The 24,111-nt window shown below is 44.7% G+C and overlaps 1 protein-coding gene across 2 annotated transcripts in view; it reads left to right on the forward strand.

The window, feature by feature from the left end:
- Positions 1-24,111, forward strand: part of SPON1 (spondin 1) — a 333,204-nt gene that overhangs the window by 256,485 nt on the left and 52,608 nt on the right. For both annotated transcript variants that reach the window (XM_066633015.1, XM_066633016.1), the window contains exon 7: positions 15,029-15,093. In XM_066633015.1, coding sequence (XP_066489112.1) covers positions 15,029-15,093 — 65 coding nt within the window. The remainder of the gene's footprint in view (positions 1-15,028; positions 15,094-24,111) is intronic.

The raw sequence follows: 24,111 nt of genomic DNA on the forward strand, positions 1-24,111 counted from the left end.
AAATCACAACTTGGAAGGGAAAAGGAGATTTTTACGTAACAGGTGCTCCACTGGTGCTAGTTCAGTGCTGGCCAGTGCTGGGCTAGCACCGGTAGAGCACCAGAGCTCCACCTTGGTGGTCATGTGGGCCGCCAAGCAGTGGAGAGATAGGTGGGGGTGAGGCGGGGAGGAGGTGTTGTGGGGCAGGGGGACACAGAGGGAGGGCGGGGAGAGGGCAGGGAGGACACATGCCAGGGGAGGGCAGAGAGGATGTGTGCCAGGGAAGGGAGCCGGCTGGGAGGGAGGTGGGACCAGTGGAGCTTCGCTCCTCCAGATCCAGAGTTTCCATGTCAGGCTGGCCACTCGGCACGGAGGCTCTTAGTTCTATGCCAACCCTTGGACCACCGTAGAAGTGAGTAGCCTCATTGCACAGCTACTCAGTTTACCTGGCAGAAGGGAACAGAAGTTCTCTTCCATCTTTGCTGCACCATTCATTTCAAATGGAGTGACAAAGCCCAAGAGAACAAGTAAGCTGGGAGACATGGAAGTGGGGCAGAGCTTCACCGAGCTTTCTTGTTCCACCTGGCTGTGCTGCTGTATGTCAAAGCATAGAGGGGCACAACAATGAGGAAGTGGTAAGGGGGCAAATGGAGGCTAAGTAAGATGGTGTCAGAAGTGGCAGATGGGGTGCCGCCTGCCCTCATCCACCACCCCAGGCAGCCCACCTCAGCTCAGCTCATGGCTAAGGCATCTCTGTGTGGGTCTCAGCTCCTCCATTTCTCTAGAACAATGGTACTCACACTGGTGGGCTGCAACCCACCAGCTCATGTAACGATGCCTTGTTCCCTTTAAGGGGTGGGGGCAGGGGGAAAGCAGTGAAGCGATTCCCCAGGATTGTGCCCCTGCAGGGGAAGGGGGAACTATTTTTAAAATGAACATATGTGCTCTCAGAGTCTGGGGAGCCCCGTGGAGTGCTTGCAGGGCTCCCTGCAGCTTCTAAATAGTGAAAGTTGCAAGCACTATTAAACCGGAAGTGGAATTTTTGGTGTTGTCATGCTTCCAACTTTCACTATTTAGAAGCCGCATGGAACCCTGCAAGTGCTCCGCAGGGCTCCCCATGCCCTGAGAGCACATATGCTTAGTTTAAAAACAGTTGTGTGTCGTCCCCCCCATTCTGCAGGGGCGTGATCCTGGGGATTGCTTTGCTGTCCTCGCCCCCACAAAGACTTACCTCAGGAGTAAATCTCCCTGGAAGTTTGAGAACCACTGCTCTAGAAGTTTTCTGCATTTAGTGTCCAGGAACATATAGAAACCATTTCCCATTTGTCCTGCATAGCTTATGACCCACTGAACCGAATGCAGTCTGTCAGCCCCCAGAGACTTGATAAATCACCTACTTTGGGTGCCTCTCTGGCAGTGTAAAACCAGGAGGATAAGTTCTCAAGCACTTGGCAGGCCTTAAAACATGGTTGGTGGGATGTGCTGGTGTATTGGAATCATGGAAGATCTGGTGAGGAGGTAGGATATGGTGTCAGCAGTGGCCCCTTTTAGTGTAAGGCCTGGGCATCCAGCAGAGAGTGTGCTGCACAGCTGCAGCCACTGAAGGCAATAGGGCCCTCAGGCATAAAAGCACCTGATGAAGGGAGCTTTTGGTGTGGACAGCAGAAGGAGGAAAGCTTGAGGAAGGGGAGACTGGACTGAGAAACTGCTGATGGATTGATGTGTGAATGGACTTTGGAGACTGCTGGAGCAGAAACTGCTGGAGACACTAGGATTGGTGTTTGGCTGCCATGCCTAAGACCTGTGGAGGACCAAGGGGGTGCTGTAGTGGTGGGAGGCTGCTGGCAGGAGAGAGGACCTCTGCAGATTGAGCAGGTGAGCTACCCTGGTGGTGGGGTCCAGCTGGACTGCAAGGCAGAACTAGAGTCATTGTTGGGTAAAAAAGGGAGGTAATTAGCTAAAAGTGGGCATTAATTCTCCAGGCAGAGCTTGGACTGGGAATTTGGCAAAACAGTTGGAGTTCAAGAACCACAGGGTATGGACCTGCCATACAGTTCTGCCAGGGTAGAGCAACTCTTCTGTTCTGTTAGACTGGAGCAACTCTTGACATTACCCGATGCCTGCTTTACCTCTTTTGTCTCCCTGCCTTTGGCGGTAGTATGTCTAATAAGACAAATGCACCTCCACAATTCAATAGCATGCCAGCTCTTTGCTGGGGAGTTTCATTTGGCTGTATAGTATCATTAAAAGTATTGATTATATCAGAATGTGTGCTAGAAGGCTGCGTGTGCACTTGCAAAATTTACTGCTTGGGAACCACAAGATATATGCATAATCAGCCTACTTGTTTTTGCTCTATGGAAGCCTGAAAATTACTTTCCACTTGTTCCTGTAAGTAGCCAGCGTTATATCATCTCACAACGTACAAATAATGCGTATGTCATATCTTGTCCACAACTTATTGCCACAATTTTACAGTATTCCCTGTTCTCGGAATGAATGATGGTGGTGAGCTCATGTCAGTGCGGCAGGATAAATGTTTCTTTTTACAGTGTAAACCACTATAGGCATTGCCTTAATTCAGAGCTCTCATAAAATAATTGTATTGATGCCATGCTCAGCGGTTTTCCCCTTTTCAGGAAGATGCTTAGGATGAGATTGAAGCACTACTGAGGAGCAAAGAAGGCTTGCTTTAACAGGAACATTGGCTAGTGTACTGGAGTGGTGAATTTCAAAAGACCCTTTTCAGTTGCTCATAGCCATATCCTAAAGCCAGAATCGCATGACCACTTTTAAGCTGTCATAAGAGGATGACTTTTCCAACGTGGCTTGGAACAGTGAAGGTGCCTTGTGAATGTATTCTCTCTAGAAAGAGGTCTGTTTAATGGGTTTCTTTTAACATCTTCCAACCTAAACTGGGAAATGCCAACAATATACGATAGCATGGATCATAAAAGGGTGTCATTTGGTGAAGAAACTTGGAAGCTCTGGAGATGCACTGATAAAAGGCAGAGCAGTCTCTTCATGCAGCTGTTTTGAACATTTCTCAACTTGCTTGGCGATGGCATTTATGACTGGAAAATTCTCTAAGCAAGGATCAAGCATGTTTGGCAGCTCCAGCCTTTAGATGTACCAGTAAATGTAAAAAGTGTGTTACTTTCAACCACTGGCCTCCTAATATCATTTAACAAATACTATTAGTCACTGACTTTCTCAAAACCCAATTCTGTTGTTCCCCCCTTCCACTGCCAATGCAGCAGCACCAAAATGGCTATTGGTGCATCCTGCTGGGGGGTGGGCAGTCCAGGAGATCTCCTTTGGGTAAGGAGAAAAATTGTTTACCCAGGGGTAAGCCTCTGTGGCACAGGGAGTCTATTGGGACCTGCACTAGCAAAATAGCTGATTGCAGGGCTGTATGGACCTGTGGTGTGGGATCGGGTCAGGGAAAGGGGTTTGGATTGGTGACGGCTGCTGCCACTGCCACTGAACCCACTCCCTTCCCAGATCCCTTCCCAGATCCATGCCTCATGACTGCCCCATTCTGCCTTCTCCTGCCCTATCACTGCCACATTTTCTCCTCCCTCACCCTGTTCCACCCTTCTGTTACCCCTCCCATCTCCCCCACCATCTTCCTTGGATTGGCGGGCGGCTCCAGATCAGCTGGTGCCAGCGGAAAGACTCCAGCGTTCTCGCCAGCATCCCCAGCAGCATGCTGGATAGTGTCCGCCCAAAGCCCCTTTTATGACTGGCACTGATAGTCAGCACCAGCAGAAGAGGTTTGAATATGATGATGCATGGCTGAAATAGGATTGGGCTGTCAAACTTTTTACTTTTAAACAGTTGTGAAGCCAGTTTTCCCCTGATCTGCCCAAAAGTACTGATCACAGTTGTAAAGCAATTAATAAGCAAAGATAAACTCATAAATCACTTTGCAGGGACAAAACTGGATCTAGGACACAAGATAAACTCTTTAATGCTTTCATCTTGTTTTCCTTCCTTCTGTCAGATCCCTCCCCCCCCAAAAAAAATTAATATTGTTTATTAGAATGACGCTTCCTTCGGCTACTTTCCCCAACTCATGCATCTTTCCTGCTATTGCTAAAGGCTTTGGGCTCCTGCTTGCTTTTGCTAATCCTGCATTTCATTATTCTCAACAGACACCTGTTCCTCACAGCTCTTTGTATTGTGCGGTGGCATGAAAAGCTTTGCTTTGGCATGTTCATCATTGTGGTTTATCCCCCCCCCCCGTGTTTTAAAATATGCAGCCCCTGTGCAAATTGTTCTTCATTTTTATTCAGCATTTAGCAATGAGAATGCTAAGTCAGTAATCAGAGAGCCAGCAGGAAGGAAGGAAGGAAGTTTGGAGATTGGGCAGGAGGTCTGGTCTAGAGGGTAGAGCCTCCGTCTGCCTGAAGATAACATCCACAAGGTCGCCAGTTCGAGGCCACCGGCACTGTGCGACCTTGGAGCAGCTGACAAGCTGAAGCCGAGCAATTCCATCTGTTCTGAGCGTGGGAGGATGGAGGCCAGAATGTGAAGCCAGATCGGAATGAAACACCTTGAATGTAGTGGTTCTTGAAAGAAAGAACCTTCTTTCAAATTGTAAAAATCCCTATTTAATAAGGGATTTAAATAAAGCCTGCCTATGTAAACTGCCTTGAATAAAGACCAAGAAAGGCAGTATATAAATACCTGTTGTTATTATTATTATTATTATAAGTCACTGACAACTACCATATTGGGAAAATTGTGAATTAATTTTAATTAATTTTAAAATGCTAGTGCTAGTTATTGGCAATAATGACTAAGCAAGCTATGGCTAGCAAATTATGACTTAGCAAAGCATGGCAAGTCTCAGCATTTCCTTGTTCTTCTCTGGAGTTTTCAGGTCTACACAGAGGATTTTGGGGTGGGGGGCAAATCAACCTTTCATTTTGTGCCAGGAATTTTTCCCACTGCTTCCAAATACCTCCATTGCCCCAAGCAAAATGAAAGACTTTTGCCTTTTCCCTGCGCTCCAGAGGGGAGATGTCCTTGCCATTGCAGAGTGCCTATCGGCTTTGCACAGAGAAGTTGACCTATCCTCTGGATGTGCTAGGAGTTGAAAGGAGAGGGGTTTGTTTCCCATCAACAATGAGGGAATCAAAGGCAGCTATATGGAAAGGAACCAAAAGAACAAAAGAGAACTGCACAGTCTGAGAGTGTTTCCAACATATTTCAAAAATATTTCTTTATCAAAGGGGGAAAGAACTATATGTTTGAGTAAAAGCTGCTTGGAAAATCTTTCACACTACAGCTTGCCAGAGCAAAATGGTAAGGATACTTCTTTAAGCTTAGCATACTTTGTACTCAGGAATATGAATGAATTTTCCCTTGTCAAAGAAATGTTTTTGAAACATTTTGGGAATGCTACCAATCTGTGCAGCTGTCTTTTGTTTGTTTGGTTTGTTTCCTGTCCAACACATCATACAAGAGGCTTGTCTCTGCTCTCTAAAATGTGGACACTTCAGGGAGTGCAGCATTTCATGTCATGCTTGCCTGTAAATGAAGGTGTCAGGAAGAGATTTGTGGCAATCGCTCCTCATTATCGCTTCTACAGTATTTTAATTGTCAAAATTTGTCATGATCTTGATTTTCATGACAGCAGGTTGCTCCTGTTTTGCAAATGGCAACTGAAGCTAAAAGTTTGTTGTGCAAGGACACTTGGTGAGTTCATCAGAGACAGACGTATAGCCTACATCCTGTTATCTAACTCGGGAATGTATGAACTCTCACCCAACATGTACCACCATTGATAAAAACAGCAATGCATTACATTTGCCTTAGCTCCTTGGAACAGGACAGGTGAAGCAAAAGAAACTCCTCCTACCCAGTCCCAAATATGTAATTACTGAATGAAAATACAGTGATGTATAGCTAGGAACTGAACTGTGTTCAAGTTAATTTCTTTGAACAAAATGTTTAACCCCATCTTTCCCCTCTTAATAGGGAGGTACAAGTGAACTCAAGGCAGCTTACTATTAAAAAGCACAATATACCATACTCAATTAAATCAGAAAATCACTAAAAGCAAGGAGTCAAAAGAAAACAATTCCATAGCAACAAAACAAACTCCAAAGGCCAAAGAGAATAAATGAATCTTTAGCTGTCATCAGAATGCTGGCCAGGGTCACCTCTAAGTCATATAGCACGTTTGAGTGCAGTAGAAGAAGATGCCTTGTGCCAGTAAAAAAAAAAAAAGGTGGTCCTTCATCCCAGAAATGATATTCCACTGGCATTCCTCCTTTCTATGTGAATGGCGCCCCCATTGGTTTGACCAAGGCCATCCAGTAGGCTTCATGGCTGAGTCAGGATTTTAACCTGACTCTTCCTGCTCCATGCTGGCTCTACATAGTTCACCCATCTAATAAGAAGGCAGGGACTACTTGAACCATGTTCCAAACCAACCCTTTCAAATGAACCGAGGAGGAGCATGGGGATGTATGTCTCCCTCTCTCCAGTGTGCCATTCCACTGTTGCCTAACTGCACATGGGCTGTCTCATCTAAACTGGCCCTCAATACGCAGTTTAATTATTACTTTGAAGGGCACACTCCATTATATTCTACTTGGAGGGGCAGTCCGGCTGAACTGCACCTGCAGGGTTAAACAGAGTCAACACAGCTGGCAAGAAGTAGGGAGATGTGCTTGCTCCTGCTTCCCTTCCATGTGCTCTTTAGGGCCAGTTTGGAATATTGAACCCAGAGCAGTTAAGCAAGGGAATGGATAACTCAGAGAGTTGCCTCAATAGAATACTCAGGAGGGCAGTTCTTTTACTATTGTATTTATGAGTGTCTTTCATTTGTGCAAGAGAGAATGTATTTTCACCCATCCTTTCTTCTTGCGTGGAGCATGATTTCATTCACCCTGGATGGTATCCAGAGTTGTTATTCTGTGATAAGATGTTTGTTCATGCACTCAGGAATGGGCAATTCCCAGAGTTTTTATCCCTACAATCTGCAAACATACTGCTGAGGGCTGTTGAACCCACAGAAACATGATGGCCTTGCATGAGCCAATCATGTTTTGGTGGGATCCCCGGCCCTCAGCAGTATGTTTGCAGATTGCAGGGACAAAAGCTTTGGGAATTGCCCATTCCTGCATGTGTGAACAAAAGATCTTATCACAGAATAACAACGCTGGATACAATCCAGGGTGAATGAAATCATGTTCCACACAATGTATGGAACTGAAGAAGGGATTTGAATGGAAAATGCCTGCCTTTGGGGAAACATGTTGCATGTGCAGATTCTAAGAAACCCAACAAGCTCACAATAGATTGTATTACAATAGCTAAATATTGGGTGTGTTTCTTTTCCCCAACTTGCTACATTTAGAAATATGTATATTTAGTAATTTCAACTATTCTTATTTCATTCTTTAATTTTCTAAGTGGCTGTTCCATGGTGCTTTCTCTATTTAAAAGTTTAAGCATGGTTTTTATGGCTCTGAGAATGGAAATGGTTGCAATTACCTGTGCACAGCAGCTGATGCCCATTTAGAATATTTATGCTGTAAACACTGGCTTGAAAATAAGACTGTTAAACTGATTTGTTAGGAAAGCTTTGAAAGCTTGGAGAATGGCCACCTGCTCACAAAACGTAGAACTGTAAAGTGGTCTTAATTAAAGTTGTTGGCTTTAAATGGAAAGCTGTGCACTCTGCTACTGCCAGCCATCTCTGTTTTGGCACCCACGTTGATGCGTATGCAAAATTATAGCTATACACAAATATAGACAGCACTCAGGCTGCACACTTGAACTCAGTGGGACTTGTGTCTGAGTGGAGGAACATTGTATGGTGCCCCACAGCATTCCACCATTCCATGTTATACAAACATTGATCTCGTATTGCCCTTTTATCTGGTGTTTGGGTGATTGATGTCTGGTCTACCCATGTCTCTACAATAGTGTTTTGGTTCTACTGCCTCTTTCTGGACCCCAAATGCTTGCCCCCCCAATGGTTTTATTGTTTTTATTAAAGATTTTACTTATTATTTTATATATTGTACATTTTATTATGGAACTTTATAAGCTGCCTTGGGCTTTTGCTTTGGCTTGGGAAAGGCGTGATCTACATTTTAAAACAAATAAATATGTACTGATATATTCATATAGAATCACGTTACACTCATTTGAGTTAAGAGGCTCAAATGAAAAGGAGGACAGAACTCTAGTTCCTTTAAATAATGTTGTAGAAGAGCAATATTGGCCAATGAAGGAATATTGGATGGCAGCAATGACTCTTGTGGAAGAAGGATAGCTACCCTGTACTATGTGGCAGTTTTGTGTGTCAGTAGGAAATGTGCAACTGAGGGTCAACATGTTATGCTGAACATGTAGCTTGGTTCTATATATTTGATTTTTTTTTTTTAATTTAAATTGTATCTGTGGGGGAGGCCCAGGATCAGGACTGCAGTGCATGGGGAGAGGGTCTAACTCAGGGGTGTTCACACTTTTTTGGCTCGAGAGCTACTTTGAAACCCAGCAAGGCCCGGAGATCTACCAGAGTTTTTTTTACAATGTTCACGCCATCATAACATATAACATTTATGTGTACAATGTATGTTGGTGTACCTTGAGCCCCACTGAGTATAACTTACTCCTGAGTAGACATGCCTAGGATTAGGCTATGAGGCTGCAATCCTAGCCACACTTACCTGGGAGTAAGCCCCATTGAGTACAATGGGCCTTTCTCCTGGTGTTTCCTCCCAGAGGCACCTGAAGGGGGGGGTCGGCACTCCGCAATCTACTCATTTTGCCTCGCGATCTACCGGTAGATCACGATCCACCTATTGAGCACCCCTGGCCTAACTCTTTTCTGCTGCACTACAATCCATGGGGCTTATAGCAATTTTGAGTACATGATTTTGGTGAGAACAATAGCACAAGAGAAAGAGTTAAATATCCGTTCCCATGCATCACAACACCCATTCTGATTTACACAGCATGAACAAAAAAAAGCCCCCACTGGGCCAAACTATGCATTTAATGTAACATCAATTCTCTTCCACTTTCTATTTAGTACAACTCTTGCTGCAAGGAGACTCCACTGGAAAGCTCCCCAAAGTCCTTAGGCTTTCCTTTTTAGTGTTTGGCTCTTTCCTCTAGAACTGGTCTTGGCATTCCGGAATCCAAAGCATTCTTCTGCTTTTCATGCAGGCATTGGCAGGACTATTTACAAAATCCACACAGTTTTCAGAAAGTCAGAAAGGGACTTAGGGGGTTTTGGTGTCTTTGATGAGATGAAAAAGTAGTTTATAGTGTCTGACGGGTAAAAAAATGTCTCTTTATTTGTAGGGGAAAGAAGTCAAAAACTTGTATATCCAGAATGATTGAGTTGCTGAGGGAGTAATTCAGTCTCTTGTCTGTATACATCACTGCATAAATATTGATTTCAGAGCAAGCATATCTATAATATTCATTTTAAAGAAGGGTTTTCTCAAGTGCCACTATTTTCCAAATGTCAGGTTATAAGAGCATCTTCATAAGAGCATCTGAGAAAATCATTGTCATATAAATGAAGCTGTGTGGAGAGTTAAATGGGCAAAATCCAGCCTGTGTAAACTGTCCGATAGAAATGGATTTGCAGATGTTTACCTTGCAGGATCTTGGAATGGGACGTACGTGTGAAAAGGAAATGCTCCAAGCCACAGCCCATTCACAATGAGGCAAGCAGAAGGCTCACAATATGTGGCTTTGCTGCTGGACTGAATGCTTTCAGATTGCGGGTCAGTCATCAAATGATTCTTTTTTTAAATCATTTCAATTTACTACAATTGCATGATGTACATAGTTTGCATAACTATACAAAGCTTATACATAAGCTTAACCACTGCTAACTGGTAAGAGGCACTTTTTCAAGTAGGTTCTCCCTCTTATTTAGCAAGGGGAGAGTAACTGGTCCTTCTCACCACAGCAGTGTCTTTTCTAGTGGCTGTCTGCTGGTGTGTTGCATCTTTTTAGATTGTGAGCTCTTTTGGGACAGGGAGCCATTAGTTTGTTTTACTCTGTAAACTGATTTGTGAACTTTTCAAGGAAAAGTGGTATATAAATACTGTTGCTCATCATCATCATTATCATCATCATGTACACTCAAACTAAGATTCAAGATTTTAATTAGTTTGTGGATTGTAATTAGTCTGTGGAGCTCCTTGCCACAGGAAGCAGTGAATGCATCTCGCCTTTATTTCTGGAGGAAAAGTCCATCATGGGTTACAAGTCATGATAGGTATGTGAAAGCTCCTGATTTTAGAAGCAGGCTACCCCAGAATGCCAGATGCAGAGAAGGGCATCAGAATGCAGGCTTTGTCTTGCTCTCTTGTGTGCTTTCTGTAGCATTTGGTGGGCCACTGTGAGATACAGGAAACTGGACTAGACAGGCCTATGGCCTGATCCAGCAGGGCTTTTCTTATGTCGTTATGTTCTAATCACTCTGGTCCATGGAGTGCTGCTGGCAGTGCAACACCCAGAAGGCCAAACTCCACCAATAGCACCCTGCAGATCAGCTACAGATGTTTTGCCAGTGGTGTGGACAGATCAGGGTGGGAACAGGACTGGGATGGGGCAGATCTCAGCAGCAGCAGCGTATGATGACTACAGAAACACCATCCTGGTCCAGACATGCCCCTAGAAGGCTCCTGAAGGCTATGCCAGCAAAAGAGCTGGTGTAGAGCTACAGGCCCATAGGGCAGTAGTTCCTAAACTTACAGGGGTCATGGCACTCCTCCAGCTCTTCTTTCTGGCTTACTTGGGTGCTGCCATCTTGAATCTTCCAAAATCAGTGCGATAATGGATTTTAATGTTGAAAGGGCAGAGACAGAACGTTGCCTGGGGGAGACAGGCTGAAATGCACAAGTGAGTGGCAAGGGGAATGTGGGGAAGGGGAAGGCGTGAGGGAGCTAGGGGAAATGCAAAGGGTGGGGAAAATGTGGAGGGGCAGGGGAAATGAAAATGTGAAAGGGATGGGAATGTGCAAGAGAGATCAGAAGGAATGCAAGGGACATGGGGGCTTTAAATTTACAGAAGAGAATTGTGCCCAACTGGCATGTGGACTTGGGCCAGGCCTGAGTTTGACTTTATTTCTTCCTATGTTGTAGGAATATCCCTGTTTACAGCCTTCTAAGACAATTGATGCAATAACATAATACAAACATCTCAGCCATTCCAAAGCTATAAACAAATGCCAACTGTCTGCCAAAGGAGAGCAGCAAAACAGCTGAATACACAGTTCTGCCTCTCATGAGTGATTGACGTAACTCACTGATTGCTATGCATTTTGCCTTAGGTTAGGAGAATGGAATATAATAATGATTTCCATTAGAGGTGCTCCAACAGCCCAATCCTATCCTTCCCAGAGCGCGTGGGGGGGGAGGGGCAACACGACGATGACTGGTGCAGCCACGCTGATAAGGAGCTCACTGTATGGGTAGGGGCAGAGTGGGAGACTTCAGAGGGGAAAGGGGAATTCATTTACACCCCTTTAGCTTCCAACTCCACAGTGGGGTCTTCTCGGATGTGTGCCAGTGACTTCGCTGGCGCAGGTCCAAGGAGGAAGGGGGCAGGGAGGTTGTTGATGGAGGGGATAGGATCCAGTGTACACCATCACCGACAAATTCATCCCCTCCCCTGCAGCCTCTCTGCCCTCATTCCTCTCCTCACCCTGTTCCGTTTTGCCCTCTCGCTGCCCCTGTTCTGCCCTTCCCCCTCCCCATCACTGCCACCCTCTTACCTGCCTTGGTGGCTCCCTCTGGATCTGCTGTTACAGGCAGGAAGGCTCCAGTTTTCCACTGTCACTTGGGCAGCGCACTTTACTGCTGCTTTTCAGCAGCTGCCACATATTCCGCTGACAGCTTAGGCCAATACAGGCTGGAATAATTTTTTTTTTTTTCCAGTGGCTGCTATGTTCTTCTAGGACAGCTCAAACAAGCTCATAATTGAGATACAAAATTATGCAGGGGATGGATAGAGTGATCGTTTCCCTCTCACACAACACTAGAACAGGGGACATCCCCTAAAACCGAGTATTGGAAGAGTTAGGACAAACAAAAATATTTCTTCACTCAGCATGTGGTTAGTCTGTGGAACTTCTTGCCACAGGATGTGGTGATGGCATCTGGCCTGGATGCCTTTGAAAGGGGATTGGACAAATTTCTAGAGGAATGGTTCATCGTGGGTTACAAGCCATGATGTGTAATGTGTAACCTCCTGATTTTAGAAGTGGGCTATGTTAAAATTCCGGATTCAAGGGAGGGCACCAGGATGCAGGTCTCTTTTTGTCTTGGGTGCTCCCTGAGGCGTTTGGGCCACTGTGAGATTCAGGAAGCTGGACTAGATGGGCCTATGGCCTGTCTAGTAAATGGTACTCTGGGAGTGCAATCCAGATCAGAATCATACCTGGGACAGGGTGAAGATCCCCTCTTTTTGCTGTGATTTTCCAATGTTTTGTGCTTCCCCCACTTCCTGTACTAGATATAAAAAGACAGAAACATACTTTTAATGTGTGTATGGTTTGGTAACATGCTTTTAGCACTAAGCGTTAATGTTCTGTAAGGAGATTGATCTTCCCATGGGTGAGATATGTGTATCAGCCATCTGTAGATAATGTTACTAGCAAGTTAAGAGAGATGTAAATGATGTCCCCTTCCCCCCTCTGGTGGTCTTGGTGGTGCCTCTGGGTGCAGCGGTAGCCATTTTGGTGCCACTGCACCTGGCAGAATCTCTGGGGATAGGATTAGGCTATAGCTCTCTAGCATAGTAATGCCTGATTGTAGCAGTGGATAGAATTCATATTGTGAAGAATTCCAATGTAGAGAGCCAAATTCTCACTGAAGCAGGATAAACTGTCACCTCATCATTAATTTCAAAGTATTGACTTTTTAATGCTGATTTGCCCCAGGTGGGGACCTGTTTGGCCCCTTGCCTGCCTGAATGAAAACAGCATATTAACTCTTCATTAAAACATAATTAGCTCAAGCTGCTTGGTAAGAAGAGACCAGATCCTGGACACCAGCAGGAACGGGAAAAAGTTTCACAGGCCCTTTTTTCTTCCAGCCTCTCTTCTGGGTGAAAAGAGGGAGAGGAAAGTAATGGCAATAGCAAAAGCAGCCTGTGAAAATTGATTTCCCTAAACTGGGGCATATGTGGATTAGAGCTAGCCTGAGGTATTGGAGTCATTTCTGTCAAGCAGGGGATGGCAAGATTATCACTAACCTGAAAAGACGGCTCAGTTGGAGCTGCCAATTACGTGTAATGTATGGTGTGGGGTTTTTTAGTTTAATTGGGAAACTGACTTTTTTTTTAAGACTGCAGAAATCAGGAGAGCGAGGGAGGGATGGACTTCATATTCCCTTAAACAATTTACTGGGGAAAGGTCCTGTGGGAGACTGGGGCAGGGGAAGCGCTGAGAAAGACTTGATAGATGTTTCTGTGCTCCAGAGCCTTGTTAAAACAGTCTCCTGGTTTTGTTTGAGGTTTATTACGCTACAAACAATTTCAAAATTGCTGATGCAGGAATTCTTATAAGTTTCTGGAAACACACCCGCACTGCCGCGTACCACCTTTATTCACGCCTCAGCCTTGCTCAGGTGTGATATATTCTCTTCATATCTTTTATGAGAGTGGGGTGGGTGGCAAGGAATGGGGATAAGAATCACTCTCAATTACATATAAGAGAAGCGGCCTCGTGTCTATTATTGATAATGTTTTCATAACAATAGGTCCTTGCAAATGGAAAGGATCTTTCATGCTGTGTCCAGGTCTGGCAACAAAAAGTAATAATATTGGCATATGTCTGATTGCAACTGAAAATCTCTGAGATGAAGCTCTCTGGATCATTCCCCCCCTCCCCCCCAAAAAAGATTTTCAAAATATGCTCCAGCAGCTTTATTGTCTCATGCCCTTAGGTGCAATCTTGCTTGCTCAGGCCAACATATTAAGATGCTTATCCTGAGTCAGATCATTAGCCCACCTAACTCAGCTTTGTCCACCCTGTTTGGCAGAGACTCTCCTGGGTTCTAGACAGGCAACTTTCCCAGCCCTATCTGTGGGTGTCAGGCATTGCACTGGGGACTTTTAGCATGCAAAGGATTTGCTCTGCTACAGACTCAATGGAACAAGGTGTTCAGTGGCTCAAGCCCCCCCAGCCCTCCATCTTTTCTGTCTCAACCACCCATCCTGCTATCCCTCATTCCCTACTGAGTAAAGTGGCACCATTTAAAGTGGTGTCCTCTTATATTTAGCAGGGGCAGAGCAAATGTCTTCTCCAGTTGCTGGTGTCTCTTCTGCATCTTTTTCAGATTGTCAACTCTTTGGGTATAAGGACCTATTTATTGGTTTATTTTGTTATGTAAACTTTGTGACCTACTTTTTTTGTTGAAAAGCAGTATGTTAATGATGCACACTTGAGTGGAGTTTTTCCATGGTTGTACCCTCAGCCCTTTCATTTTGTTCTCCAGCAAGGTGAGCAGAAAACAATGTGCTAACATGGAAAAATTTCCCCATCTATAGTGCTCTGAAGCCATCCAATGTTTTACAGGATCTGCTCTGAACTTGTTCTGGGCTAACTTGTGGAGCAGATGCATTAATTTTATAAAGAGAAACCATGAACATCTCCCGGTGAAAAACATTGGCTGTCACAAATGGTTGAAACCATAAGCAGGTTCCAATAGAAAGTCTGGGTTCTGCTCCAGATCACCTTTGGAGGAGTAATATCGGAAACCGGTTCCAACACTGACTGTCCCATGTGCTTTTGCCCACCAGGGAATCAATTCAAATATTCATCCTGAGAGTAATGAACATTATGTCAGAATCATCCCTCTGTGTCACACAAAGGAGAAATACGCTCCTTGAATAGGAAATGGAATGCAATATATCTGCCGTCACAGAAGTTATGAGGAGCAATTTGAATTCAAGTGCTTTTTCCGCTGGTTACAAATCATTGCAGAGTGTTATTCACCATAATGCTGTCCAAACATCATTTTATTTATTGATGTTTATTGCTTCTCTTTTGCAGAGTGATGAGGTTTTGACTGTCATCAAAGCGAAAGCACAATGGCCTGCCTGGCAACCGCTGAACGTGTAAGTAGGCAGGGAATTAACCTTCCCAGAAGACTTTCTACTTACTGTCCTCTGACGGAACACTTTAAACATCTTGTCTTCCACAAAATTTTATCTCTTACCAGGAGCAGCAGAAAAAGTCCTGTTGATAAATGAGTTTCTTTTTTTTCTGTTTATGCTAACCTTTTCCTTTTTATCTCTTAGCAATATTTGGTGAGTGGGCATGTTGGGTAAAGTGTGGGGGGGAAGAGTGCTATATTAAAAGTTTCTTTTGCTTACTAAACAGCACGCACACACATCGATGTTCTATTTTGTGCTTCCTGTTCTAAGCCGTGAAATAGGTATCTGCTCTACAGACTGACTGTAATGGTTATTCCCTTCCCAAAGAGAGCCCTGAAAGCTATAGTTCCATGCCAGGAATAGGAATCTTTAACAGTTGTCAGCATCCATACCATACTAACATCAGCATCTGTACCATACTAACATCCAACCCTATGGGCCTATGACAATGGATTTTTGAGATTCGCTGTTTGTGTCCCAGCAATGGTGCAAATGTTATGCCTCCATTGTGAGCAACAGAGCCACTGGTAGCTATGACCAGAGGCTCCATGCACACACCAGAACCTCCCTGTCACTCCGTTGTCCCAGGTAAGGTGGTGGAGGGAGGAAGTGGGACAAATTGGGGAGTGGTGGCTCAAAGTCAAGATTGGCAGTCATGCATATCCCCTTTCCCAGTCTGGACCCTCTCCCTTCCTCTCCTCTGACTAGGTGGCATGGGTCCAAGGAGACCCATTGGCAATTAGGCAGCCTGCCAGCAGTTAAATCAACTATATTCTTATTTCTCTCTCACTGGCCATCTGATCACTCCTTCCCACATACAACATAGTGCATACTCTGTTGGCGCAGCTGCATGCTATGAAATAGTAGGGGATAGGATTGGGCTATAAAATTCCCAGGATTCTTTGGGGGAATCTGATAGTTAAAGTGGTATAAAAATCAATAAAACTTTGCAGGGCAGTTATACCATGAAAAATTTAGTGTAGCTTTTGCAGGATCATCATCCTGAAGAGAGCAATCACTGGAGTTGCAATGTCATTGTAAAAAAAAAAGTCCTCTCTTCATTGTTTGATGCACATATTGAGGAGGAATTATTGGAAAGCAGCTGCAATCCATCACCTGTCCAGCCCTCCCCAAATCCAAAACTCCCACTTTCTTGACAGACCAGCCCAAACCCTTATGCGCTACCTTCCCCTACAATTTCATTTGCTTCTTGCTTAGCAGACTGTGAGCACTCTTCTACTTGTCCCCCGAGATGTGTTTGACTGAATCTTTTGTTCACATTTCTTTTCCAAACTGGCATTTATCATGCTTTTTCATCAACACCTTCAGCATCTCAAGGCTTATACTTAATTTGGCCAGCCCTTTGTTGTGTGTACTTTGGCAGTTCATGCTCTCAAGGCTTTTGCCTAAACTATATAGCATAGCTTTTTTCAAAATTGCTTTGTCCATGCTGTGGATCATCCAAAAATTGCCTTTCCAAGGCTGTATTTGAGCATCTTCCTAAAATAAGATTAAAAACAAAATTACAATTTCTCTGATCTTATTAATGACGGCCTCTTTTTAGCACTGAATAATTTTAAAATAGTGCATTTTTAACCTTTTCCTCAGTTTCTTTCTGTCTAAATATTTTGTAAGAATGTTAGATCATTTTCAATTGCCGTGTCATTCTTTTCCTTGTAAATAAGGTCCACAAGAAATTATTGAAATATTAGTAATTTAAAGTGTCAAATCAAGTTATGTGAAGTAAGAGATGCATATTGCCAGAACTGGATTTGTTAGCTAAGCTTCCTGTCTTGTTCTTGAAGTTCTTCTCCCATTTTTGACTATGGAGAGTCATGAGGAAGTTGTAAGAATATGTCTTTTAAACAAATATTTCCCATGCCAACAGTATAGGTCCAACCTTGTTATACACGGACTTCTTATACACAGATTTGACTCGACAAGAATGGCCAAAGAGAAGGAATGTGCTGATCCCTGGAGAAGGGGAAAAATGCACCCCTTTAAAATGCTTCTCTTACTGTTGTAGAGATTTTTATCTCAACATGATGACAAGAACCCTTTAAATTAAAGGAAAACAGTTTTTAATAGTTGCAATAGTTAGAGAGAGGGCAGCCAGCAGACAATCCATCAATCATTCTCTCTCCAAGCCACCCCCTCCCTTTCCCCTGAACATGTGAAAGAAAGATAATCCTTTCTAAGTGCCTGGAGAGAGACTGATTGTTGGATTGTCCTCTTAATGACTCTAACATCACAAAGGTCATAAGAACAGCCCCACTGGATCAGGCCATAGGCCCATCTAGTCCAGCTTCCTGTATCTCAGTGGCCCACCAAATGTCCCAGGGAGCACACCAGATAACAAGAGACCTGCATCCAGCTGCCCTCCCTTGAAGGCTGTTTTTAAATCAGCAAGGCTGTTTTTTAAATCACCTGAGCAAAGAGACTTTGGGCACAACCCTAACTGCACCCTATGCCAGCCCAAGTCCCTTGTAAAGTGTAAAGGTGTACACTTTACACGTTTGCACCTCCTCAGGAGGAAGCCAGACGTGCTCCAAGAAGCACTGGCCTGAGGAGGTTGATGGAAGCCTCGTGCCAGCTTCCCCCCAGCTCCTTGTGTCGGCTTGCATGAGCCGACACAAGGACGGCGTGGGCGGCGGGAAGGAGGGAGGCATTCCTGGGCAGGGGGAGGGAGGGTAATGGGCGACCCTGGGGACAAGCGGGTGGGTGGGGAGAGCGAGGCGGGGCTGGAATCCAGCAGTTATGCCAGATCCCATCCCTGGAGAGAATGGAGCAGCTTCAAGCTGCTCCTCTCTCCTCTGACTTGTGCCACCTCCTGAGGTGGCACAAGTCTGAGGAGACCCATAGGCGCCAGCATCCCTTACCCAGGGGTAAGGGGAAAAGTTTCCCCGTGCCTCTGGCTAAGCCACTTCTGGCCACAATCGTGCTCTGGATACAGCGCAAGCCTCCTGGCTTGCCTCTTCCAACGCAAGTTAGGATTGCGCCTTTTGTTTTTAAAATTGATTTGCTATAGTGCAATTTTTGCCATCCAGGTGAGTTCTCAGAACAGAACCCTCGCAAATAATGAGGCTCAACCTGTACACTTTAGTGGAGCCCAGCCCAAGATGAAGTGATGACCTAATTTTCTTTCTTCACATGTGCATCAGCTCACTAGCCTCACTTCTGCCTCCTCCTTACCCACCCTGCCATTTAAAGCAATCTGGAGGAGAGGGGAGGACTGGGTTGAACTGCACTGTGCTGATCTTGAGCTCCATCAACTGTGCGTTTAAAGAAACAGCTGGTTGGGAACCAGGCAATGACAGAGCTCAAGGTAAGAGAAGTGGAAGGGTCACTCTACCTTCACCTCCTTCTGGCCCACTTACCCGGTGGAAGCAGAAGGGAAGGCTGTGCTGCACTCTTTTAAACTTGAACTCTGTCGTCTGACTTCCGCCCACTCACTTCTTCAAGTGCACACACAGAGTGAAGCTTGCTGAGAGTGGAGAAGGATTCTTCTCCCTGTATGTGTATACTTGAAGAAGTGGCAGGGTGGAAACTAGTAGGTATTGGAACTCAAAATAAGGGGAGTGAATGGTCACTCCACCACATTTTTGTGGATCAAGTGGTGTGTCCCTGGGCAAGTGGTGTGCCCCCTGCATTGCGACCTAGTGTTCTGCAGGCAGCATTGTAGCTACTTTCCAATAGGGGGAAAGGTGCTGGATTGCTTGTTTGTGTTTAGAAGGTTGTCCCAGTAATGCTTCTGTAAAGCTCAATCTGCCTCAGGACTAAATTTCCCAAAATGCTCCAAAGAAAAGAGCAAGAGAAAGATGGAGCAAGAGAATTTTTAAAAGGCATGTATTTCATTGGGAGGGCAGCATCTGGAGTTGACCAGTAAAGCACTTGCCAGGGTCCCACACCAATAAGAGTGCCAACCCGACCACAAGACTGGTGGTAATAGTGATGTAAACCTGCCGACTCACACCACGGTCCTATACCATACCTCCACCTACACTTGAGAGTGTCCTGCAGAGCCCTCCCATGATCTCTAAGAGGCATTCAGCCCTTCTCCTTGTTCCCTCTGAGAGGGGGAGGGAGAGAAATTGCCACTGCTGAACATTCTCACCCAATTGCTAATGAGGAAGGTAGGAGGGGCTGGAAGTTACTTGCGGTGGGCATGGGAATCCAACACTGGGTCTCAGGATCTCCTTCAGCCTGGCTCCAGCACTGTTTTCAATCCTGACTAGATTTTCATCTTTGCGTGCACCTACCCACAGGAAGAGAAAGAGAGCTCACTGGCACTAAGCTGCTGGCACCCACCCCTGTATCCTGATGGCTCATTGGGTACCACCATATTTGCCTTCCCCCCACCCTTAACCTCTCTGCTTCTTTTTTTTCAGGCTTTGCCAGAGCAAGGCACATGTATTCAGTGTAGGTACTTGTGATTCCAGTTGTCTAAAGGGACACTTTGAACCCAATCATATGCAGGTTTATTCAGAACTCCCATTATAGTCAGTGGGTCTTACTCCCATGTAAGTGTGGATAGGATCATGGCCTTTACCCACTACAACAATTTCTACACTTGTTTTTTTCCATTTTGCCTTAGTTGATTAAACTATGATTTAACAATGATTAAAATGTTGCCTTGGGATAAAAATAAAATGACTCCATTATTATGCATAATGCATCAAACTAGTTATGGCCAGTATGTGTTGCTAATTTTCTACTGACTAAGGAGAATGGATAATTTTCTTAAGAGTAATCACCAAAGATGCACTAGGAAACTGAGTTACCAAAGCATGATATTGCACAATATATAACTGTGTCGGAATGGATCGCACTGTGTTTGGCAAGATATAGCTTCCTGATAATAGTGCTGAGATTATATTACTTAAAATATTTCCTCCCACAAGTGCAGTCTTCAGAGATCATAAAGTTAGACCATGGTTGTCAAAAGAAATTACTACCCTAATATTTCAGTTTTTAAGATATCAGAGTTTGGAATAAGGAAACATTTTCTCATGTGATGAAATATGACTAATAATTGTTCCAGTAGTTATCACTGAAATGTCAGTATTTGCCTGAAGTTAAAATATGTCCTTGGTGTCTGGGAAGCTATGAATGCATTGCTAGATTCCCTATGTGTTGCTTTAAGATTAAGCATTGGCTGATGTTAGACAGAAATCACTCATTTAAAAACACTATTCTTTTTGTCAGTCCTAAAACTTTTTAAAGGTTGCAGCAAATTGGCTTGATTGTATTCAAGTAATTTGGTGAAAGAGAATAAATACAACAGGAATTTGCCTTAGGCTAAGTCAGATCATTGGTTCACAGAGCTCAGGATTAACTATACAGACTGGCTCTCCAGATAGGGGTATATTCTAGCCTAGTGGAAGATGTCAGAGGTTGAACTGGGTCTTTCTGCATGCAAAGACCCCTGAACCATAGTCCCATCTCACAAAAATGATGAACAAGACCTTGGTACAAGCTAATTTGAGGGCCAGGCTAGCAAGAAAGCAGTGAATCTGACTGAGGACTGACTCTTGCTGTTTTGTTAAAGAGTAATTTCGGTTTTTTTGTGTGGGAGGGAGGCTATTCAGATTGGAAATGTGCATGGGAAGGAGAATTAACAGGGTTGAGAACTCAAGTCAATGACTAGGACTTGAGTTTTGAAAATGCATGATTTTTGCTGACTCAGCGACTCATGAGTCACGCTTGTGGAAGACTCTGAAAAAGACTAGAGTCAGGACCCCCCTGACTCAGCACTTGTCCCCGTGCATGCTGATTTAAGTTTGCCTGTGTCTGGGTGTGCTTGCTTACTGTTCTTGTAGAGTGGAAAACCTAACGGGGCAAGCATTCTGACAGGGTGAACAGCAGGGAAGTTTCAGCCTGGAGGCAGGAAAGGGTTAATGTGAACAGGAGCTAGGAGGCTGATCTGGACTCCCTTTTCCAGTCTCTGATAAGAAGGAAGGAATAGATGATCATTGGACAAAGGACAGGCATTCTCATATTTCCATTGGCTAAGGGAGGGCATGAGGAGGAGCAACCCTCATTGAATGAATGGCTACAATGGGACTACTTCTGAGTAGAGCTGCAAGGATTGGGTCATCCTGGTAAGCCTCCAAGCTGCTGCTTTTGACCCTCCTCCCTCTTGTCCTTTCTGTCCCTACTCTCTTGCAATCCCTCCTTCCTTGTTTACAGAAGGGTGGGGACATCAGGGGCATGAGTAAAAAGAACTCTGACACACATACTCCTTGGCAGCAGCCCCATTTTTTCCATGGCAGGCTTTTTAAGGAGGGGGGGACTCAACTTGAGTCCATTAGAGTCACTAAAGACTGACTCGAAGACTCAAAGTGCCCCCGTTATGACTCTTTTTTGGGTCGAGTCATGGGGGGCAATGACTTGGTGTCTTGACTCGAGTCAAGCCACGCTGGATTCCCATACCTGAGAATTATTTTTTTTCCCTTTATGCCATTTTCCTAATCCAGATCACTCACACACACACCCCCCAAACCAACACACACCCCTCTTATTTTCCTATCTAGTTGTGTCCTAAGAGAGCGACAAAGATGATTACGGGGCTGGGGCACCTTCCTTATGAGGAAAGGCTACGGTGTTCGGACCTCTTCAGCCTAGAAAAGAGGCACCTGAGGGGGCACATGATTGAGACATACAAAATTATGCAGGGGATGGACAGAGTGGATAAGGAGATGCTCTTTACACTCTCACATAACACCAGGACCAGGGGACATCCACTAAAATTGAGTATTGGGAGAGTTAGAACAGACAAGAGAAAATATTTCTTTACTCAGCGTGTGGTCGGTCTGTGGAACTCCTTGCCACAGGATGTGGTGATGGCATCTGGCCTAGACGCCTTTAAAAGGGGATTGGACAAGTTACTGGAGGAAAAATCCATTACGGGTTACAAGCCATGATGTGCATATGCAACCTCCTGATTTTAGAAATGGGCTATGTCAGAATGCCAGATGCAGGGGAGGGCACCAGGATGAGGTCTCTTGTTATGTGGTGTGCTCCCTGGGACATTTGGTGGGCCACTGTGAGATACAGGAAGCTGGACTAGATGGGCCTATGGCCTGATCCAGTGGGGTTGTTCTTATGTTCTAGGATGAAAGACAGAAACCTTATGATTATACCCAACTAGTATATACTGTTGGCACATAGCTGCACTCTAGCTACAATCCAAAGGGCCATATTTCAGTGATAAGTGCCTTCTACTCTGTGTGAAGACATGCAAAGCTTTGCACAAGCAATGGTGAAAAATGGAAGATAAGATCCAGCATACATGCTTTCTGCCATAACTCGCCTCCTTCCAGCCTGCTTCACGGCCCCTGCCTTCCCAATCTGCCAGAAATTCCCTCTGCCCTTCTCTTCCCTGCTCGTGAAATGCCCCCCCCCCTATCATCCTGTGCCAATGCAGCTCTGATGCTGCTGTTGTCTTTGGGTTGCAGGGCGTTTTATGACAGTGGGACAAGTGTCCTACTGCTGCAATTCAAGCATAGGAATTTTGGCCATTAGTGAAACCTCTTGTGAAACATAGAGGTTAGTTTATGAACTTCTAGGTTACTTGTGAAACCTAGAAATTAGTGAAATCTTCCCTCAAGGTTTTTCCTCAAGAGGATCCCCTCCCCAAATCACCTAATTTACCCTAATTTTGTGTTGGGTGACATTTTTGTGGCATTTCCAGTGCAGTGCACAAGAGAAGAATTGCCTTTGTGAAACAGCCACCATAGTGGAACTAATTCTCCATAAATGGTGTTATCTTTGCAGTACGAGGAAAGGTCTCTGCTTCAGACCTGCGCCAATCATAGCAGACAGTACTGGCCTAGATCAGTCGTTTGAATTCATATATGACAGCATCATCACAGAAACTGCATAAAGTGGCTTCACCATGCAGATGAATTCTTTAGGTCATGTATGTAAGTTTTTGGTGTAAAATGACCAAACAGTAGCAACCAGCAAGGCACTAAAAGGCGAGGCAGAGTCTCCTTGTCACTTTTGATGTCACAAATTTCCATGAGGTGGTTTTGCTGCATAAAAAATACCTTCTGAATGTTTTGTTTGACTGCAGCTTCGTGTAGTGATTTACGATGGTGGGGCAAAGCCTGCTGTTCAGCAGGTTTCCTTCCCATGTGAACTATCCTCGCCGCCCGTATAAGAATGCAACTCAAGATTCATGTGACACTTTCACCTCATGTACCTTTAGCATGTCAAGCAGTAATGCAAGAACTGGGCCTTAGATTGAACTTCCAGTTGCTTCACCATACAGTGCACTTCCACAGGAATGTGATCATTCATGGTAATGTGGAAACAAACTATTCCACCCAATGGAGCACCTTGTTCCTTATTCTGTCATGGATGTAGCAGTTCACAGTAGGAAAATCAGCCTGCCTTAAAGCTAAATGACACATTATGTTCGGCATGCACTTGACCTGCTTGTTTTTGACTCTCTAAATAAGAGCTGCAGAGATGTTGGATTGGGAAAACGGCAGGGGCAAAGCCCATGCCAAGATGTCAGTCCAGATTGAGCCTCCCTCCCCAACTGCCATTTGTCTCAATATAATGTGTAGTTTGATCGTTAGAAAGCCTGGAAAAGAGTTGTGCAAAAACTTCCATCAATTAGAGCGGACCAAGACCTGTTTTTCCCTGCAGGATATAAGCATGGAATCCAGAGCACACACCAGTGCAGACAGCATGCCATACTTACATAGCTACATAGTTTCCACTTTTGTGTCCTTTCAAAAATGAGAAGCACATTAGCACTTCACTGGTTACATCTTTGATGGAACATCAGTTTTGAACATCCCAATCCACTGTAACTCACCGTGCGGCAATGCAGTGGCACCAACATGGCACCTGCTGCATCCCATGGGAGAGTTTCATCCTCATTGGGGCAAGAGACCATTTGTTCCCATGCCCTGGGATAAGCCCCAGCTGGTGCATCAGGTCTACTCAGACCTCTGTTGGCAACCT

The sequence above is a fragment of the Tiliqua scincoides genome, chromosome 1 (assembly GCF_035046505.1).
Source record: "Tiliqua scincoides isolate rTilSci1 chromosome 1, rTilSci1.hap2, whole genome shotgun sequence".
Taxonomy (NCBI): Eukaryota; Metazoa; Chordata; class Lepidosauria; order Squamata; family Scincidae; genus Tiliqua; species Tiliqua scincoides.